This window comes from Papaver somniferum, chromosome 2 (assembly GCF_003573695.1).
Source record: "Papaver somniferum cultivar HN1 chromosome 2, ASM357369v1, whole genome shotgun sequence".
NCBI classification, from domain to species: Eukaryota; Viridiplantae; Streptophyta; class Magnoliopsida; order Ranunculales; family Papaveraceae; genus Papaver; species Papaver somniferum.
In genome coordinates, this window is record NC_039359.1 from 173,990,782 (window position 1) to 174,009,792 (window position 19,011).

The 19,011-nt window shown below is 37.2% G+C and overlaps 1 protein-coding gene across 3 annotated transcripts in view; it reads left to right on the forward strand.

Annotated features, from left to right (window-relative positions):
* The first annotated feature begins 14,330 nt into the window (after positions 1-14,330).
* Positions 14,331-19,011, forward strand: part of LOC113349813 (BEL1-like homeodomain protein 7) — a 6,685-nt gene continuing 2,004 nt past the window's right edge. For 2 of the 3 annotated variants that reach the window (XM_026593855.1, XM_026593856.1), the window contains exons 1-6: positions 14,331-14,814; positions 15,417-15,452; positions 15,651-16,150; positions 16,608-16,987; positions 17,077-17,137; positions 17,748-18,337. In XM_026593855.1, the coding sequence (XP_026449640.1) occupies positions 14,706-14,814; positions 15,417-15,452; positions 15,651-16,150; positions 16,608-16,987; positions 17,077-17,137; positions 17,748-18,337 (1,676 nt within the window). In that variant the 5' untranslated portion in view covers positions 14,331-14,705. Of the gene's footprint in view, positions 14,815-15,416; positions 15,453-15,540; positions 16,151-16,607; positions 16,988-17,076; positions 17,138-17,747; positions 18,338-19,011 lie in introns of all 3 variants that reach the window. The other variant, XM_026593858.1, reaches the window with a different exon arrangement.

Genomic DNA, 19,011 nt, shown 5'->3' on the forward strand with positions numbered 1-19,011 from the left:
TAGGGTATGGAGTAAAGGTTTTGTGGGTACACCTCTGGTAAACCCTCCAGAGACAACACTCCGCCGCTAGGGCCACCTAGCGGTTTAATGGCTTGCTGCACGTGCTAAGTGTAGTCATTTTATTTTCTAGATTAGTTTTGCTCGAGGACTAGAAAATAATAAGTTTGGGGGTATTTGATAGACGCATTTATGTGTTTATATCCTCCTCAATTTTTTGTATTGTTGGTACTCGATTTCGTACTTATTATGGTGTTTTTTTTATTTGTAGGTATTTTTGGAAAATAAACATTTTTGGAAAATTCGACTCGAAAAGTTGCTCGGGGCGCCTCCGGAGAAAAGTACTAAAGGCACCCTCATTTTGGATAAGGGCACCCCCATGCACCCCTGCTGTTAAAGGCACCTGTGTTTTGGATCATGGCACCTCTTCTTCTTCATTTCAAATTTCAAAATTGGCGGGAAGATAGTGCAGACGCAGGCAGAATTAGGGTTGATGTTTTGATCGTGTTTTAGAAGGACTCAATGGCTGAAACTTCGTGGGACGTCTTGATTAAGCTTATCAGGCGTTGTATGATCAAATGTTTCGACCAGAATTGGCTATAATGGAGGAGTTGAAGAAAAACAGAATCTCGGGTTTATCTTCAAACAGAAGGCTCTGTTTCGAATTCTGAGGAGTTTGAGCGAGAATCAATCATTGGGTTTGGTTGCTTTGGGTCTGTTTCATCTAAACAGGACTGGTAAGTCCATCAACTTCGAAGCAATAGGGTTGCAACGTGGGATTGAAGTTAAACAGAGGTTGAATAATACTCGGATTCTGTTGGGATGTGTTGGAAAGATTGCGAGTGTTTTCAACGTGTTGACTCATTCTTTCATGTGTTGGCAGCATGTTTGAAGCATTTAGTTACTGGTTAACAGCGTCAGAAGACTAGAAAGGAAAGAAAATATCTCGAGGATATATTGTTTTACTGCCGAGTAATGGAGGAATATTTGGAGTGATTGAGCGAGATTTATTGGTGCTGCTGGATATATAAAGGGTGATGGTGTTGCAGAGAAGGGAACAGAGAGTTTGGGAAGGATTTGGAACATCACAGAGGCGAAACACGATCACCAGAGAAACCTGCTGTTGCTGCCATTGAAGAACACGAAGAACATAGACCCACATGAGCAGTCATTTTTGCTACAGTATTTGCGACTGTTCAGCGACAGTCTTAGAGCTACAGTAACAGTGACACATCCTCTGTATCGTTCTTTGGTTTGCAACAATTATAAGCGTTACAAACTCGGTTTTGAATTATTTCTCCCTTTTCATCATTTGTAAACACCATTTGAGCAATGAAAACTTTTGAGCGTGTTTCCAACATGATAATGAGATAAATCTCCCACAACCAAGGAAATGAGGAAGCTATTTACGCATGAATAATCGGTAACTATTTTATTTTATCTAATTTATAATTTATAATTCACTCAATCACTGCTTTTGCAGAGTTTTAAATTGTTTGCATAATTTTCTTAATTAGTTGTGATTCAATCTGATAGGTTATACTTTGTTTAGTCAATTGATAATCTATGCTTAGGGAATACAATTGATATTTGAGAATTTGCCTTATTATTTGTGAATTAAGAAATAAGGGACTTAAAAGATAATTAGAGTTTTGGATTATTTGCCATAATTTATTCATGTGTGATAGTGGAATCAGTGTCTTGGTTATTCCTAATAATCTTGAATTAATTTTTGTTTGTTTTTAAATTTCATTAAATCTAAAATCTTTTGCTTTCACAAGTCTCAACGAACTTTTTACTACAACTCAACTTGAAATCACATCACGACACCAATAAATAATCCGTCAAATTGAGCAATCACTCAATTGCTCGAATATTGACCCAACTATCAATATTCAGTAATTCGTCGAATTGAGCAATACTTGTTCAATTGTCCAACTATCAATATTCAGTGATTTATCAGTAATCCGTCGAATTTTGCAATCACTCAATTGCTCGAATATTGATCCAACTATCAATATTCAGTAAGTCGTCGAATTGAGCAATACTTGCTCAATTGCCCAGCTATCAATATTCAGTAATTCACAATACTTTCTCAATTGCTCGAATAATTGATCCAACGATCAACACCCAGTAATTCGTCGAGTAATACTTGCTCAGGTACTCGAATTCGTCATTTATCCTGAATTCAACAAAACCTAGACTCATTATCTAAATCAGTCAACGTGACTAATTAAATGCACGTCTATCATGCAGACTCCATGACTTTTGAGACATCAATCACGTCACAAATGGGGGATATCATTTAGGGTTTTGGTATGACGCCCTACAACACGTGGATTCATCCACAACGAGAAATGTGAGTAAGTCGTGTCAACAGTTGAAGGAGTTAGCAAAGTAGTGGGTGAGTGATCAACCAAGTCTCCGCATGACCTGGAACTAGTTTCACCACGATCTCCCTTTTTCCCATTCTTTCACTCAAGAAACCATCACGCTTACAGGGATCAGGGTGTTCATCATTCTTGCAATATAAATAAGTCCAAAATCGAGGATAACAAACAACATTATCATCATCGATATTCGTCTACAAAAAACTCGATTAAAAACTTATTCACATAACTCAACTTCAGCAGTTCACCAAAAATTGCAGAAACCTTCAACACATCCACAATCCTTGATCATCACTGATCCCATACAATTCTCAGCTTCCCTCCTACATATCAACCCATCTCCCTCTTTGCGACCGAATTGACTCTAGAACGGCCATTGACTTGGTTTAGGCCGGATTCCTACAGATTGATCTCTCGAATCTAAGCACTCCCTTTGCAGTCCATCTGTGTGAGGTTGAGCAGTTTTGCCGGTTCGAGGAATCTCCATCGCGCGGTGATTCCCTCATTCCCTAAAAAACCAGCAAGCCGTTTTTCCACATCTACAACTTGCACTGTTATCGAACTTTGGCTGTTAAACAGTTGATAATGATATACTCTTTTGTCATTTTAAGTCTGCATTTCATAGTATGTTTCACCCATGTTTGTCTTGCAGGAACAATTGGGAACAACTGATGGGAACTTCTTTTTGATATAGCCAAAGAACATGCGAAGTGCGACTACGAACTACATCCTTTTTTTTGTATATGTACTTGTAAAGGAAAACACATTTATCTTTTGGGGCTTCTACACTTTATAGAATGATATGTTTGTCAACTTTTGTGGTTATATTATGGCTGGAGTTACTTGTAGTTCTCGACTAAAAAAAGTGTCGACTTTTGTATTTATTATATTATGGCAGATTTTTACTTATAGCTAGAAAAATAACTTTAGTTTTCCTAATCTAAGCTTAAATTTATATTTTATTTCTATCTGTATGTTTAAAAATGGTTACTTTTCTTTTCTGTTGAAGTCTTGCATACTCCTTTTTCAGGACTTGAGAGTCACAAAATTGGGAAGTCATAAATTTGTTTTTTACCCACTGGGTACCCGGACCCGGTGATTACTCGTGTTTGTTACTGGGTCCGGTTCTGCGCCAATAAAATAGGGAACCGGCCCCGGAACCGTTAGGTCCCGGAACCGATGCTGATGTACCGGGTTCGGTTCTGGGCCATGAGACCGGACCCATTGTAGCCCAAGTGATTAAAGGGATGATGCTGCTTGTGGTTTGAGAACAAAGAAGGAATCGAAGTTAGGGTTTTATTTAACCCCATAAATCAGTTGACTGCAAGAAATCAAGGATGAAGTGAAGCTGAATTAGGGTTCCATTGAGTTTGAACTCTCAGTTGAAGAACTCGGTGGAAGAAAATTGGGAAAATTAAAAAATTATCCATGTGGGAAAAGTCATTTAAGAAAATGTCCTCATTTTTTTATAATTTATTTAATACCCATGCCGTTTAAATTTCCGTCAAGGCCCACTAATTTGGTATTTTCTCATTGACTTTGGTCAGTATATCAGGTGCACATAACGCATAATTACCTAATTAGGCTTTACCCTAGTATGAAAAGAAAACCACTATCTTCAAGTTCGTCCCCGCCGCCTCCTTTTCCTGCCTCCTTCCTTCCATTTCTCTCTCTTTTTTCCCTATTGCTGCAACAATCGATTAAGAGGCGGACATCCGAGTTTTTAGGTGGATTTCGAAGTTGTTCTATTGGTGGTTTACATTTGAAAGACAAATTGATTGATGTAAAGATAAAGAAATCATACGTTTTTTTTTTTATATTAGGGCTTGTTTGTTTGTCTTGTTTTAATTGAGAAGGAGACGGGTTTGTTTTTTTCTAATTTAGTATGTTGTCTGTCTTGTTGACTTGGTATTCACCTGATTATGAAACGGAGACGGGTGAAGTGAAGTCACAGGAAAATTGATATTGGTATATACTCAGAGATTGAGAGGAAAAGAAAGAGATGGCCATTGGGAATTAGATTTCAAGCAGATAGGTAGAAATTAAGCAAACCAGATTTCAAATTCAAACTTTCTAATTGATTGAAAATTCCTGAGTACACAAACTAGAGTTATCGGAAACAGAACTAAATCCAAAAGAAAGGGACTTCATTTTTACTTTCTAATATTCAATTAATACTTGATAGCTTGTTTTTTTTTGTTGTTTGAAATGTGGATGAACAACATCAACCAAGCATTACAGGTTTGTTATTCAAGCATTATTGATGGAAATATTATTTTTACGAAGAAGAGGATCTTATGTTTGATACAACTCGGTAGTGCCTTTTGATACAGTTTAGTAATATCAAAACTGACTCACCGTATTCAAATAAGTTCGATGATTTAGCTCGGTCATGATTTGATAATTTGGGGTGTTTTATGTCTTTTTACATAGTGGAAAAACTGACACATGTTCGTAACGGCAGTTAGCCGTTTTTTCAATAAAACGGAACGGAAAAGGTCAAACTGTGGGCATTAAATATATAATGAAAAAAACGTGGGCATTTTCTTCATAGCATTTCTCCACATGGGCATTTTATTAAAAAACCCAAGAAAATTAGGTTCAATTTGGTATGAAGTTAGGGTTGTTGTTGATTACAGAGAAGATGAATTATGGGTTGATGTTCAGCCGAATTTCGGTTTGGTAGTACTGTTGTTGGTGATGAAGCAAAAGATAGGGTTTGTTGGTGGTGATTGAGAGTACGAGAGGAGGAGAATTTGTTTCTGCAGCTGAGATGATTCTGAGATAAAGTGCAGATGCAGTTGAAGTTGCATGACTAGGAGCTGAAACTGGTGATTACAGTTGAGGGTGTGTTTGAGATGACAGTGTTGCAGCAGTGGTGATAATGGGTTGTTATTACAGGGAAATGAAATTGCTCTAGATGTATGTTTAGTTGTGTTGTAGGTATGCAGAACTGGTATTGGTGGTTGAACTGGTTGAATCTAAGAGATTGAGAAGATGAAACTGTTGTTGCTGTGTTGATGTTTCTGTGGGTGCGATTGGTGGTAGTAAAGATGCAGGACAAAGAAGATACAGGTACTGGTCTTGTTGTGCAGTGGCTGTGAACTAAGATTGAATGGTTGCAATGGGTTTGCTGTTGGTTAAACTTCAACATAGAAGTCACTAACAAGCTGGTTAGGACAAGATTAGGAAATTGATGTAATCCTAAGGGAATTAGAAGTCATCTAGTTCTAAGAAAAGGAAAGACATGTAATAAGGTAATAGGACTAGGAAAAGGAATTCATAGTTATATATATATATATATATGATCACCAAAGTTGTGGTTGATCATAAGAGCAAGATTAGAGCTTGTGTTTAGTTTTGAGAGATTTTCTAAACATCAATAAAGAGAGTTGTCTTTATATAAGCTAAGTTTCATCTTGCAGTTGCCATTAATTGGTATCAGAGCTTGTGTTCTGAGCCATGGAAAACGAAACCACCATTGTGGGTGCAAAACAGTTCACGCCACCATCAATACAAGTTCCAATCCTCAACGCCACAAACTACACAGTATGGGCCATGAGAATGAAGGTACTAATGAAAATCTACAAAGTTTGGGAAACAATTGATCCTGGTACATTGGACCCAGACAAAAACAATGTTGCCATTGGATTACTCTTTCAAGCAATACCAGAATGTCTTGTTCTACAAGTTGGTGAACAGGAAACTTCAAAGAAAATTTGGGATGCAATAAAGGCACGTAATCTCGGAGCTGATCGAGTTAAAGAAGCCCGTCTGCAAACCTTAATGTCTGAATTTGAAAGAGTGAAGATGAAAGACACTGATACTATTGATAGCATTGCAGGAAAGCTATCAGAGATAGCCTCAAAAGTTGCGTCACTTGGACAATCCATTGATGAAGATAAACTGGTAAAGAAGTTTCTCAATAGTTTACCAAGATCCAAGTATATTCATATCATAGCTTCTCTCGAACAAGTCTTAGATTTAAAGAAGACTAGCTATGAAGATATAATTGGAATATTGAAAGCATATGAAGAAAGAATCCTTGATGAAGAAAACAATGGAGAAACTCAAGGAAAACTCTTGTACACAAACTCTTACCAACAAAACTATGCGACAAGAGGAAGAGGTCGTGGAAGAGGTGGTAGAGGAAACAGAGGCCGAGGAAGGGGAGGAAGGTTTAACTCACAAGATAGAACAACAAGTCAGAATGATCAAAACCAAGGGAAAGAAAAGAAGGATAGATCAAACATTATTTGTTACAGATGTGATAAACCAGGACACTTCTCCTCTGTATGCCCTGAAAGAATACAAAAGATGGAAGAAACAAACAAGAATGAAACAAGGGAAGAAGATACAACTCTTTTCATGCACAAAGTTGTATTCTTAAACGAAGGGAAACTAATACCGAAGAAATACGAATCAAAGGATGGAGAAGAAGGAATCTGGTATTTAGATAATGGAGCCAGCAATCACATGACTGGTAAGAGACACTACTTTTCTGAACTCAATGAGAAAATCAAAGGACAAGTGAAGTTTGGGGATGGATCCTCTGTAGAAATTGAAGGGAAAGGATCAATTCTATTTCAGAGCAAGACTGGATAACAGAAGCTTGTCACAAACATATACTTCATCCCAAACTTACAAAGAAACATTTTCTAAGTTTAGGACAAGCTACAGAAGTTGGATGTGATGTTAGAATGCGACAAGATTATCTAACAGTTCATGACCCAAGTGGAATATTTTTAGTTAGAGTCTCACGCTCACAGAATAGACTCTACAAGATAAGTCTCATGATTGGAAGGCCATTGTGTCTGAATATGAGACTGGAAGATCAGACATGGAAGTGGCACGCAAGGTTAGGACACATAAGTTTCAGAACCTTAAAAACTATGTCTCAGAACAAGATGGTTCGAGGGCTACCACAACAAAACGGAGTGGTGGAGAGGAGAAACAAGACTCTAATGGAGATGACAAGAAGTTCTTTAAAGGCTATGCAGGTACCTAATTATCTATGGGGAGAAGCTGTACGACACTCCACATACCTAATAAACAGGATACCTACGAAAGCTCTGAAAGACATGACTCCATATGAAAGTTTGCGAAAGAGAAAACCAAACATAGATCATTTAAGAGTGTTTGGTTGCAAAGCATACACAAAAGTTGATTCTGCAACTCTTAAGAAACTGGATGATTGATCTCAGACTCTTGTGCATCTAGGAATTGAGCCTGGATCCAAAGCTTACAGATTATTCAATCCAACAACGAAAAGAGTGATAGTGAGTCGAGATGTGGTATTCGATGAAAAAGTAAACTGGAACTGGAAAGAAACTAATGATGGACCAAGTAGGGATCCAAGAATGTTTCACATGAGATGGGGTCAAGTAATTGATGAAGGCGAAGGACCCATAATCATCAATACCAATGGAAACAATGATGTTAATCAAGAAGAAGAAGAGAATAATGAAAATACTGAGAATAACGAAGAAGTAGAAGAAGAAGAAGAAGAAGAGATCGATGAAATAACTCAACCCATTCCACTGCGAAAATCAACAAGACAGATACAAAAGCTACAGTATCTGAAGGATTATGTTCTTCAAGCTGCAGAAGAATGTGAGATTATACTACTTTCTGTTAATGATGAACCAAGGAATTTTCAAGAAGCAAAGGTCTCGACTAAATGGACACAAGCATGTAGAGAAGAAATTATTTCAATCAACAGAAACAAGACTTGGTTTCTAGTTGATAAGCCAGGTGGGGTAAAAGTGATTGGTCTTAAGTGGATCTTCAAAATAAAACGGAATGCTGATGGTACTGTCAACAAATATAAGGCAAGACTTGTAGTTAAGGGATACGTTCAAGAATCAGGCATAGACTTTGATGAAGTTTTCGCACCAGTTGCTAGACTAGAGAAAATTTGTCTCTTAATAGCAGAAGCAGCATCAAACTCATGGGAAATTCACCACTTAGACGTTAAGACAACATTCTTACATGGTGAATTGCGAGAAGATGTGTATGTTGAACAACCAGAAGGTTTTGAAGTAAAAGGACAAGAGCATAAGGTTTATAAGTTATCAAAAGCTCTATATAGTCTAAGACAAGCTCCTCGAGCCTGGAATATAAAGTTAGATCAAATCTTAAGAGAAATTAGATTTGTTAAGTGCTCTAAAGAAACATCAGTATACAGAAGAGAAGAAAAGGGAACGCTTCTTGTGATTGCAGTCTATGTAGATGATCTATTTTTGATTGGAAACTCCCTTAAGGTGATCAATGAGTTCAAGAGAGAAATGTCATCAAAGTTTGAGATGTCAGACCTCGGAAAACTCACTTATTACCTTGGCATAGAAGTCCATCAAGTAGTATATTGGATTCAGATTAAACAAGAAGCTTATGCAAGGAGAATTCTGAAAGAAGCAGGACTTGAAACTTGTAATCCAACTAAGATACCAATGGAGTCTGGACTTAAAGTTTCAAAGGCACAAGAAGAAGCTGAGATTGATCCAACGAGTTATAGAAGAAATGTTGGATGCCTTAGATACTTGTTACACACAAGACCAAACTTGGCTTTCTCTGTGGGAGTAGCAAGCCGTTATATGCAGAGTCCACGCAAGTCTCATGGTGATGTAATAAAGCAAATATTGAGATATCTAAGAGGAACAATCAGCTGTGGATTGAAGTATGGTCGAGGAGGATCAAAAGGAATTGTTGGGTATAGTGACATCAGTCATAATATTGACCAAGATGATGGAAAAGGTACAACTGGTCATATATTTTATCTAGGAGAAGCACCTATTACATGGTGTTCACAGAAGCAAGACACACACGGTAGCTCTGTCATCATGCGAAGCTGAGTTCATGGCCGCAACAGAAGCATCCAGACAATCAATATGGCTTCAAGAACTGTTGGGTGAAATCAAAGGAAGAGAACCTGAAAAAGTTCTCATCAAGATTGATAATAAGTCTGCAATTGCACTCACTAAAAATCCAGTGTTTCATGGTAAGACGAAACACATTCACAAAAGGTATCATTTCATACGAGAATGTATCGAGAAGGAGATCATCAACGTTGAACACATACCAGGAACTGAGCAGAAAGCAGATATATTGACAAAGGCATTAACTCGGATCAAGTTTGAAGAAATGAGACAATTGATTGGAGTACAAGATTTGTCACCGGTAAGGTTGAAGCTTAACGGGGAGAATGTTGGTTAAAATTCAACATAGAAGTCACTAACAAGCTGGTTAGGAAAAGATTAGGAAATTGATGTAATCCTAAGGGAATTAGAAGTCATCTAGTTCTAAGAAAAGGAAAGACATGTAATAAGGTAATATGACTAGGAAAAGGAATTCATAGTTCTATATATATATGATCACCAAAGTTGTGGTTGATCATAAGAGCAAGATTAGAGCTTCTGTTTAGTTTTGAGAGATTTTCTAAACATCAATAAAGAGAGTTGTCTTTATATAAGCTAAGTTTCATCTTGCAGTTGCCATTATTTTCCATGTTGGTAATTTTGAGCTGTTGTTGCCAGTTGAAGATGAGATGTGTTTGAGATACATTGAGCTGGGTTTGATTATAATGAAGAATAAACTGAAATGGGTGTTGTTGGTTGAGCCTGGGTGGTTGCAGTTAGAGCCTTGGAGCTGGTTGTGAATGTTGCAGGGTAATGATTGAGTTGAGAATTACAAGGGAAGCTGAGGGCCTTGTCGTGTTGGTAGGATGTTGTTGCAGCTCATATGGAATTGATGGTTCTATTTTGTGAAGAAGGTGCAATAGATGATGGTGTTTCTGGCATGGAGGTGACTGAAACAGTCCAATTAGGAGCTGGAATTGTGCAGCTGGTGTTAGTCTGTTTCAGTTTTGGGTTGATGTGTTGGTACTGGTGTTGTTGCAATGAATTTGTACGTGAATGAATGCCTAAAGTGAATTGCAAGGAAGAAATGATGTCGTGTCTTACATTGCAGTGGTAGAGCTATTTGTGGTGTTGAACTGAAGCGCAGAATGAAGTTGCAGCTGAATTGGTTGGTTCTGAATGAGAGGAATGAAGGGCCATTGTGGCGCGTTATTAGAGCAGGTTGTGCAGAATGGATTTGGCCTGGAAACTAGCCCACTCAGCCGGGTTAGTTAGATGACTCTGATTCTGACTCGGTTCTGACTCATAACACAACTGAGTTGACTGGATTTTGACGGATGACCGCTGACTTTGCCGTTCACCTGAGCTACTATCTGGTGACTTTTCCGGTCAATTTCCGTTGATGGAACCAGTCTCCCGATGATATTTTTTTTGAGCATATTTTTTTCATGGCCTATTTTCACTCATGGGTTTGATGGGCTTAGTGGACTTCTTGGTGATGGACTTTGGAAACAAGAGAGCTATTAAAAGAAGATTTCTACAACTCTTTGGAAAATGACGTATATTCTACTTGGAGATATTGGAGGGGAACCGCTATTCTACTAGGGTTTGCGTTGTTTCATCTTCTTTATTCATTATTATTATTGTGATGAACTCCATAGCTATGAGTATCTAAATTAATATTATTGGTTAAGGGTGTAATCTTCTATCTACAACTTGTGCTTGATTAATACATTAGTTTTCGTTCAAATCTCTAGGTTTTCCATAATCGCATGATTGACGTATTGTAATAGGATTTAGATGTTTGTTTAGTTAAGTGGCCAATTAATTGAACGTACATCCATTTCCATAGCTAATATAGAATTTATCATCAAGCGATAACCCTAAATACAAGTAGCATGATATGATTACGGTTTGTAGTAATACACTCTTGTAATCATCTGAGTTTGACCTTTGTCCGAATTGTCATGCTCAATGTATGACAATTGCATTGATTAGCCTATTTCTGAGAACTTAGTTCTCCAAGGGAATTGAACTTAATTAGCGAAAGGCGTTAGGTTGTTCTGTAGGTAGAATTCATATTCGCAGCTCTAATGTGTTTGTTGATTATTTATAGGAAATTAATAGATTATTTTGCTCTCTTGATAGTCTAGGGATTTTGATAAAAAAAGAGATTAAATTGTAATTCTAATCATGTATGTAAGCACTTGTTTGAGATTGAAGATGAGCTCCTTGATCAATATTTTCAACTATTGATTACTTTACATTATTTACTTTGCTTTCGATTTATTTTTATTACTTTGCATATAATTCTGAAAAATCTCCCCTAATTGGCTACTTAAGAAACTGAAATTGAATAACAACAATTTCCTCCCGTGGAACGAACTCTTTTTTTTATCATATACTTTATTAATATCTTGTTGAAGTAAGAAAGTGAATTTATTTTTGACGTATACGACAATGATCAATACCATCGTAAAGGTCAATGTTGCACTTTCAACCTGTAAAAAGAAGAAGTCAATTAGTTTTATGGAGTTTCTTCTTTTTATGAAGACATTATGCATGGTTCGACCCTTTGTATAAGACTTAGCAATTGGTACCTTCGAATTATTATTTTTTGTTTTGCTAAGACTTTTGTCATTTACCAAAGATGAGCAAGAATATAAATTCCATGCAATGATTATGGAAATGCTCACGTGGGGTTTTGAAGAAAGAAATAAACTGTTTGGGTTTAGCGATAGCCATTGTGGATGACTAAGTAATTGTAATCTTCATATTTTATTATAATTGAAGAATTTTTGTAAGTTTTTTCTTCTTTTTGTAGTTGTTGCATAATCTGTTACAATTATAAAAATAGTTGCATAACCTGTTACACGTCTGAGAAAATGGATGCATAACCTGTTATGTATTAGAGAAAATGGCTTAATGATGAATTATACAACAACTTTTTTGTTATAACTGAAAGGTCAAAAAACGGTTGCACCATCTATTATGTAGTTACAAAAATGTCTACATGACCTGTTATGTAGTCGAGAAAATGGCCGCATAATGCATTATGTTGTCGAGAAAATTGACTACATAATATATTATCCAACCCCTTTTTGTTAGCACTGAAATAAAAAGATGACCGTAAAATCTATTACGCATCCAAGAAAATGGATGCATAACACACCGTGCATCAATTATTTTTTCCGTTAAGATAGAAATCAACTAAAAAATGGCTGCATAACTTGTTTTGCAACTAAGAAAATAGATGCATAATCCCTTATGTATCGTTTTTTTGTTGGAATGTTATTTTTCAGGCATATACATCGTTTTAGTGGTTGTGTAACCAAATTAGTGGATGCATGAACCAAAATATGGCTACATAATTTGTCATGCATCATTTTTTTCTTGTTGGAATGTTATTTTTTAGGTATACACATCATTTTGGTGGCTGTATAACCAAATTAATGGATACATAAACCAAAATATGTCATGCATAATGTGTTATGCATCATTTGTGGTAGCTACATAATGTATTATGCATCTTTTGTGGTGTCTGCTTAATGTGTTATGCATCTATTTTGGTGGCTGCATAATGATTGTGTGTAAAGTTTTCGACTTTTTTTTTCCTGATAAGTCAAAAATTTGTGTTAATAGATAACAAATTTACAAAGAATAGTTTACAAGAAAAGAGGTCACAACAACCCCAAAAACTTGCAAACTAATTAAATCTGTAATAAGCAACATTTGGATACTCAACAGAAATTAAAAAATGAGGTCTACCCTCATAGTGCATTCCTACTCCGTCCTCAGGATAACAACCTCTCTTAGCCATATAATCCGCAACAAAATTAGCTTCCCTGTAGGTATGAATAAACCTTATTGAGTCATAATTCCTAGAAACATCTAACCACCTTTGTCTAGCAAACCGCGGTAAATTAGAATTAGAGAGAGCCTCCACCACACTAGAAGAGTCCGAACGAATGCATAAACGTCTAACTCCCCGTCTTGTAGCCCACTTCATCCCAACAATGATGCCATATAATTCAGCCAAATAATTTGTTGTGACACCCAATCCAATAGCCATCGCTCCAATAACATTACACTCAAAATCTCTAGCAGCCACACCTGCACCCGCCGTACCCGGATTTCCCCTAGCCGCTCCATCACGACATAATTGAAGTTCATTACGATCTAGGGGATGCCAAAAACATTCCACCGGATTATGAATGTGAATACTCCTATGTTGAACTCAGAAGTAATCCAAAATAATAACATCTTCATTTGCAATTCTTCGTATGGCCCTTAAGACGAACGTAGTCTTGAATTAACTTCAAAACACGTTTAAAAAACATTCCCTAGTTTTCGAATTTTTTATCTAAAAGAACAATCACCTCCGACTTTTTCGAAAAAAACTTAAATTTGATATTGTTGTTTGTACTAGTTATGTAGATCTCTTTAAAAGTTTTTGAACGTGATAAGAATTATAACACTCCAAAACACGGTTTTTTAAATATATTATATTCTAGTTTGCTTGCCAATCATACCCCTGAAAATATATGATGCGTTGTGTAGATTTTTCCATAATTCAAATAATTATGGGTCTCACATAAACCAAAAGAATATTTTGGTCCTAACAATAAACGGAATAATTCTTTTGGACCTTAGCCTAATTTCCCCAAATGAAAACCCAACTTCTGATTCGCCAATTAAGAAACAGAATTAATACACCTAGGGTGGGGGGCGAGGGAAGGCCAACTATTGGATTTGACTAAATCAAGTAAGTTACTCTACGAAGAGAGAGAAAATCACGGTAGATAGTTAGAAAATCCAATACATCGTGGTCGCTCGGTGACACACCAAACCCTCCTATTTTGTAAGCATAATAGATGGTATATTTTTTTGAGTAATTAGCTATGAGCTGATAAGGAAGTTTCTGACTTGGTAGAAGAAAAAGTCCCATCAATTAATAAATGATTAGTTATTATGATTATCGTCATAACAATCATAATTAAGCCAATCTTAAAGATAAGATTATTATTTCATTAATTAAACATTTTTCTTTTGAAGTTAAACTTACATTTTATTATTGCGTATACTGTACCTTTTTTTACTTGTTAAAATCTTCCTATTCTCTTGGACCAAAGAAGGTAGAAGATGAAGACGGTCAGTATTGTAGAGAGAGAGACAGAGAAAGAGGGTTTTAGGTCTACCCACTGGTTGTTAGAGTACTGAACACCCTTAACCAGCAAAGCACCAACAACAACCACCGTGACAACGTCAACTACAACAACAAGAGAAAGAAAAGGAGAGAAATTTTTCATGGTGAAGAGGGTTTACTACACGTGAGAGGGATAGGTATATGATTAGTTGATAGCAAATATATAAACAAAATAAAGATACTGAGAAGAAGATTGTTGTTCATGGTCCTTGTCGTTCCATTCAAATTAAAAATTTGTGTCGAAGGTGTAACTTTTTTATGATCTTGGGATCAGTTTGTCTTTGTCTTAGAAGGTCTAATTTCAGTGAATTGGGAGTGCTTTTAAGCTTTATTGCTCCCCATAATCTAAGCACTATTGGATTTTCAGGTATTAGTTTTTCCTTGATTTTGATGATTTTTTATTTATTTATTTTGATCAAGTATTGTTTTTTGTGTTGTGGGTTTTAAGTGCGTCATGACTATCCATTAGAAAATGCTCATAAAGTTTTATATTTTTTATGAATAGTTCTTCATTCTGTGTGTTTTGTTTGGTTTTCTTGAATTTTTGGCTTTCTGATTTGGGGATTATTCGATGTTGATTAAACTTTAACCAGATTGTTAGATTAGTGGACGATTTTAATGAAATTTACCTTGTTCTTGTGCTTAATTGTGATGGCCAAATGGGTTTTTCCATTTTATATTCTAGTTACGGAGTTTTAGTGTGTTGAGGTCTATCAGTAACAATCACTTTCTCATAGAAATATTGAAAGTTAAAGTTGAATCCTGATTATGTTTATTTAATCATGTAAAATGCAAAACGTATATTCCTTATAGTTTTGGATGTTAACAGTTTGTCCATTTATGAATACAGAAACCGATTCTATAAATTCAGAGGTTAGGCTTAATTTTTACTTCTGTAATTGTGGTTGTTTGGGGAGGTACTAACATCAGTGGTTTTTTTTTCCTTCTTTTTTTCCCGGACCTACTCAGTTCATGAAGCAACGATATTCTCTATGAAGAATCCTGGTAAGTAATGTTTCTTTCTCCCATTCTGAATCCTTGTTGAGGAATTTCGATTTCCGATACTGAAGACAAAAAATTTCCACGGTTCAAGCAACAAAAAAGAAGATATGTCAGACAATTGTGCAAGAGATTCGGTCTATGCTGAATCGCCATATCTTCCTCCTGGTAACATAATGATGTACCTGAACCACTCAACTGCAGAGACTTTCACAAATACCTTGTCTGGAAATCAGCCGCAACAGAACTTTGTTGATATTCCATCTGTTGGAGCATCAGATTCAAACCAGTCACATCAACAGATCTCATCCAGCAACTTTGGTTCTCATATGGAGGATCGAGATTACAGTGTGTGGAGAGATGGAAGAAATGAAATGTTGTCGTCCACGGGTCCCAGTCAAAGATATTATGATCCCTCTCAATATAAAATTACAGCTCTGCCGGATACGATTCCCAACTCCAAATACCTTAAGGTGGCACAAGAACTGCTTGATGAAGTCGTTGCCGTCAAGGCTTCTAAGCAGCATGAGTCTCACAGGTTTGGTTTTAAGGTCTCCAAGGTGAATGATGGAGAATTAAAGAATAGTGGTGCGTTGCCGTCCCCAGTTGGATCATCAAACCCTCAGGATACAAGTACAAATTCAGTGAGTGAGCAACAAGATTTGAGGAACCGAATGTCTAATCTTTTATCCATGTTGGATGAGGTGAGATTTTCACTCTATGTTTTTAGTTTTGTTGTGCATTTTCTGTTTCTCTTACCTATGTAGGATATATTGTAGTTGCTTACATATACTGAGGATGTCTTGTAGTTGTTTATTTTTATTAAAGAGTCCTTGTTGAAGAGGTAGGTGGTAGGTAATATGGTTTTGAATAATCTTTTATCTTCTCACAAATGCAGAGTACTTAGTTAGGAATTGGGGTTACATTAGGTGGAACCTAGTGTCCGGTAGATCAGGGTTATCCAAGTAGAAACCGCATTGTCCTCCCAGTAAAATATCTAGAGGTAGCATAGAGGTAACTGTTGGGATGACTTTTCTATAAGTCGCTTCAAGGTGCATTAAAAGTGTGTGCGCGTTTGGTTTTTGTTATTGTATCGTATATCTGTTCTGCCACCTTACAAATTGTACGAGGTATGCTTATACCGTGTTACTATCGCTGCAGATTGATAGAAGATATAAGCAGCATTCCCAGCACATGCAGATCGTCGTTTCTTCCTTTGATCTTATAGCAGGATGTGGGGCTTCTAATCGATACACGGCCCTTGCTCTCCGGGTAATTTCCAACCAGTTTCACTGCTTACGTGATGCTGTAAATCGCCAGATAAAAGCAGTTCGAAGAAGCCTCGGGGAGCAGGATACTGGAGATAATGGTTCGTCTGTTGGAATATCTCGCCTTCGCTTTGTTGACCAGCGGCTTAGACAACAGAGGACTCTTCAGCAATTTGGAATGCTGCAACAAAATGCTTGGAGGCCTCAACGGGGGCTACCTGAGAGCTCTGTTTCGGTCCTTCGTGCTTGGCTATTCGAGCACTTCCTTCATCCGTATAACCCTAACTTTGAACACTTAACTCATATTCTTTTCTTTCCCTCGCAGCAATTGTCTAAGTCATTTCTTATTTTATGTTCACCAGCTACCCTAAGGATTCTGACAAATCTATGCTAGCAAAACAAGCAGGATTGACCAGAAGTCAGGTAAAAATGTAGAAACATTTCGTGTTTTTTTTTTCCTTCTTTCTTTTCATTTAAAGCAAGTTGTATCTAGACCCGAAGTTTCATCCCAACTTGATGCTGTAGCCTGTATGGGTTTAACATTGGCATAGAAATGCGTCATTGCTGTGTCTCCGAAACCAATTTCAGAAGTTGCACTCTAGTTTTTGCAATTCAGAAGCTTTAATCCGGTGGGATTACTAACTGAAGATTCCCACAGACTGAGTTGGTACCAAAACACATTGGATTTCAAATGTCTAACATAAGACCAGTCATATATGGTATACCCCAGAAAATCATTACTGTGCATTTAACAGCAACTCCAGCAGCTTACTTGAATGTTTATCTCCTCACTCGTCACATTCTAGGGCCTTTGTAGGGCAGTCAACAGAATCAAACTTGATGGGATACCAAGTCAATGGTAGATCTCACCCTTAAATAGTATTAATTACCATGTCTGCCTCTATGGTTTAGGTGGACAATCCTTGTCGTCCAGATAATGAAGGCTTTTATTTATTTATTTCGGATAAAAAACAAATACTTCTTGTTTTTTTCTTTGTTGTGAGCCAATCCTTTAATATATCATTTATTTCAGGTTTCTAACTGGTTTATAAACGCCCGTGTTCGCCTTTGGAAACCCATGGTTGAGGAGATGTACAAAGAAGAAATTTATGACCCTGACGTGGAGGCTAATTCTTCATTAGACAATGCAATCAAAGCTGCAACCAACGAGCCCAGGGTTTCTGAAGGTCGCAGTGAGGTGTTATTGCAGAACACAGAGTCCGCAGCCACCGAGGGAAGTCAACTGCGTAACCAATTTGAGGAATCGTCAAATCTCGCTGCACATGGAAACATATCTGAACTTACAGCAGGAACCAATGCGAACGAGTGTAATCTTCTCAAAGATATGATCATTCAATCTGGAGGGAGCACGGGCGGGAGGTTTATGACTGCTGCAACTGGGTACCAAATTGCCGAGCTAGGTAGACTTAGAAGTGGAGGTGGGGTATCGCTTACTTTAGGATTACAACATTGTGACAACAGTGGCATACTTACCATTTCTGGTAGGACCCATCACAATTTTATCAACACGAGAAGAGATGATTTGTGCACTCCAGATGTCTCATCTCTGGGGCCTAACACGTCGAATTACGACTGCTCGGATGCAGGGTATCAGCACAACAGGTTTGGCTCCTCCCACATGTTGCATGATTTTGTTCCTTGAAGATGATTACTGCAGCAGAATAATCATGAATATATCCTCGGAATGGGCATTGTTTATCCTACATTCATATTGTTGTTAGCACGATACAAACAGATAAATTAGTATGAAGCTGCAGTAGATACCAATAGAAACACTAGTCTGTAATATAACAGGAAAGTCCGCATATATGTACATACTCCGCACTATGTTTGAATGAAGAACAGGCATGGAAAACAAACGGCATTAAAAGTTAGCGGCCCCTGAGTGAACTAATAGATTCAATCACTTGAGGATTAATTTGGCTTGATAAAATTTCGCCTCAATTCCCTATGCAGTGGTTTTCAATGGATTGCATCAGTTGAGAATCAAATTTTGTGTTGCAATTCTGTGTGTTTGTATTCTCAAACTCATTAGACTCGCTCTCAGTAAGACCCCACCATGCAATGTCCAGCAGTACAGTTAGGCCTTAATTGCTTTTACTTCTGAAGACTGAATCTGTAAAACTATTCAAAGGCTTATCTGAAATTAACTCCACAACTGGCAAAGTGGGTGAGGTAAGATAACAACTAGCTTGGGCAGATGGGTCTCTGGTCTGCTGAGTGCATCAGTAAGCACTGCATCTTTCTTTTGTGTGTGTGGGGGTGGGGGGGGGGGG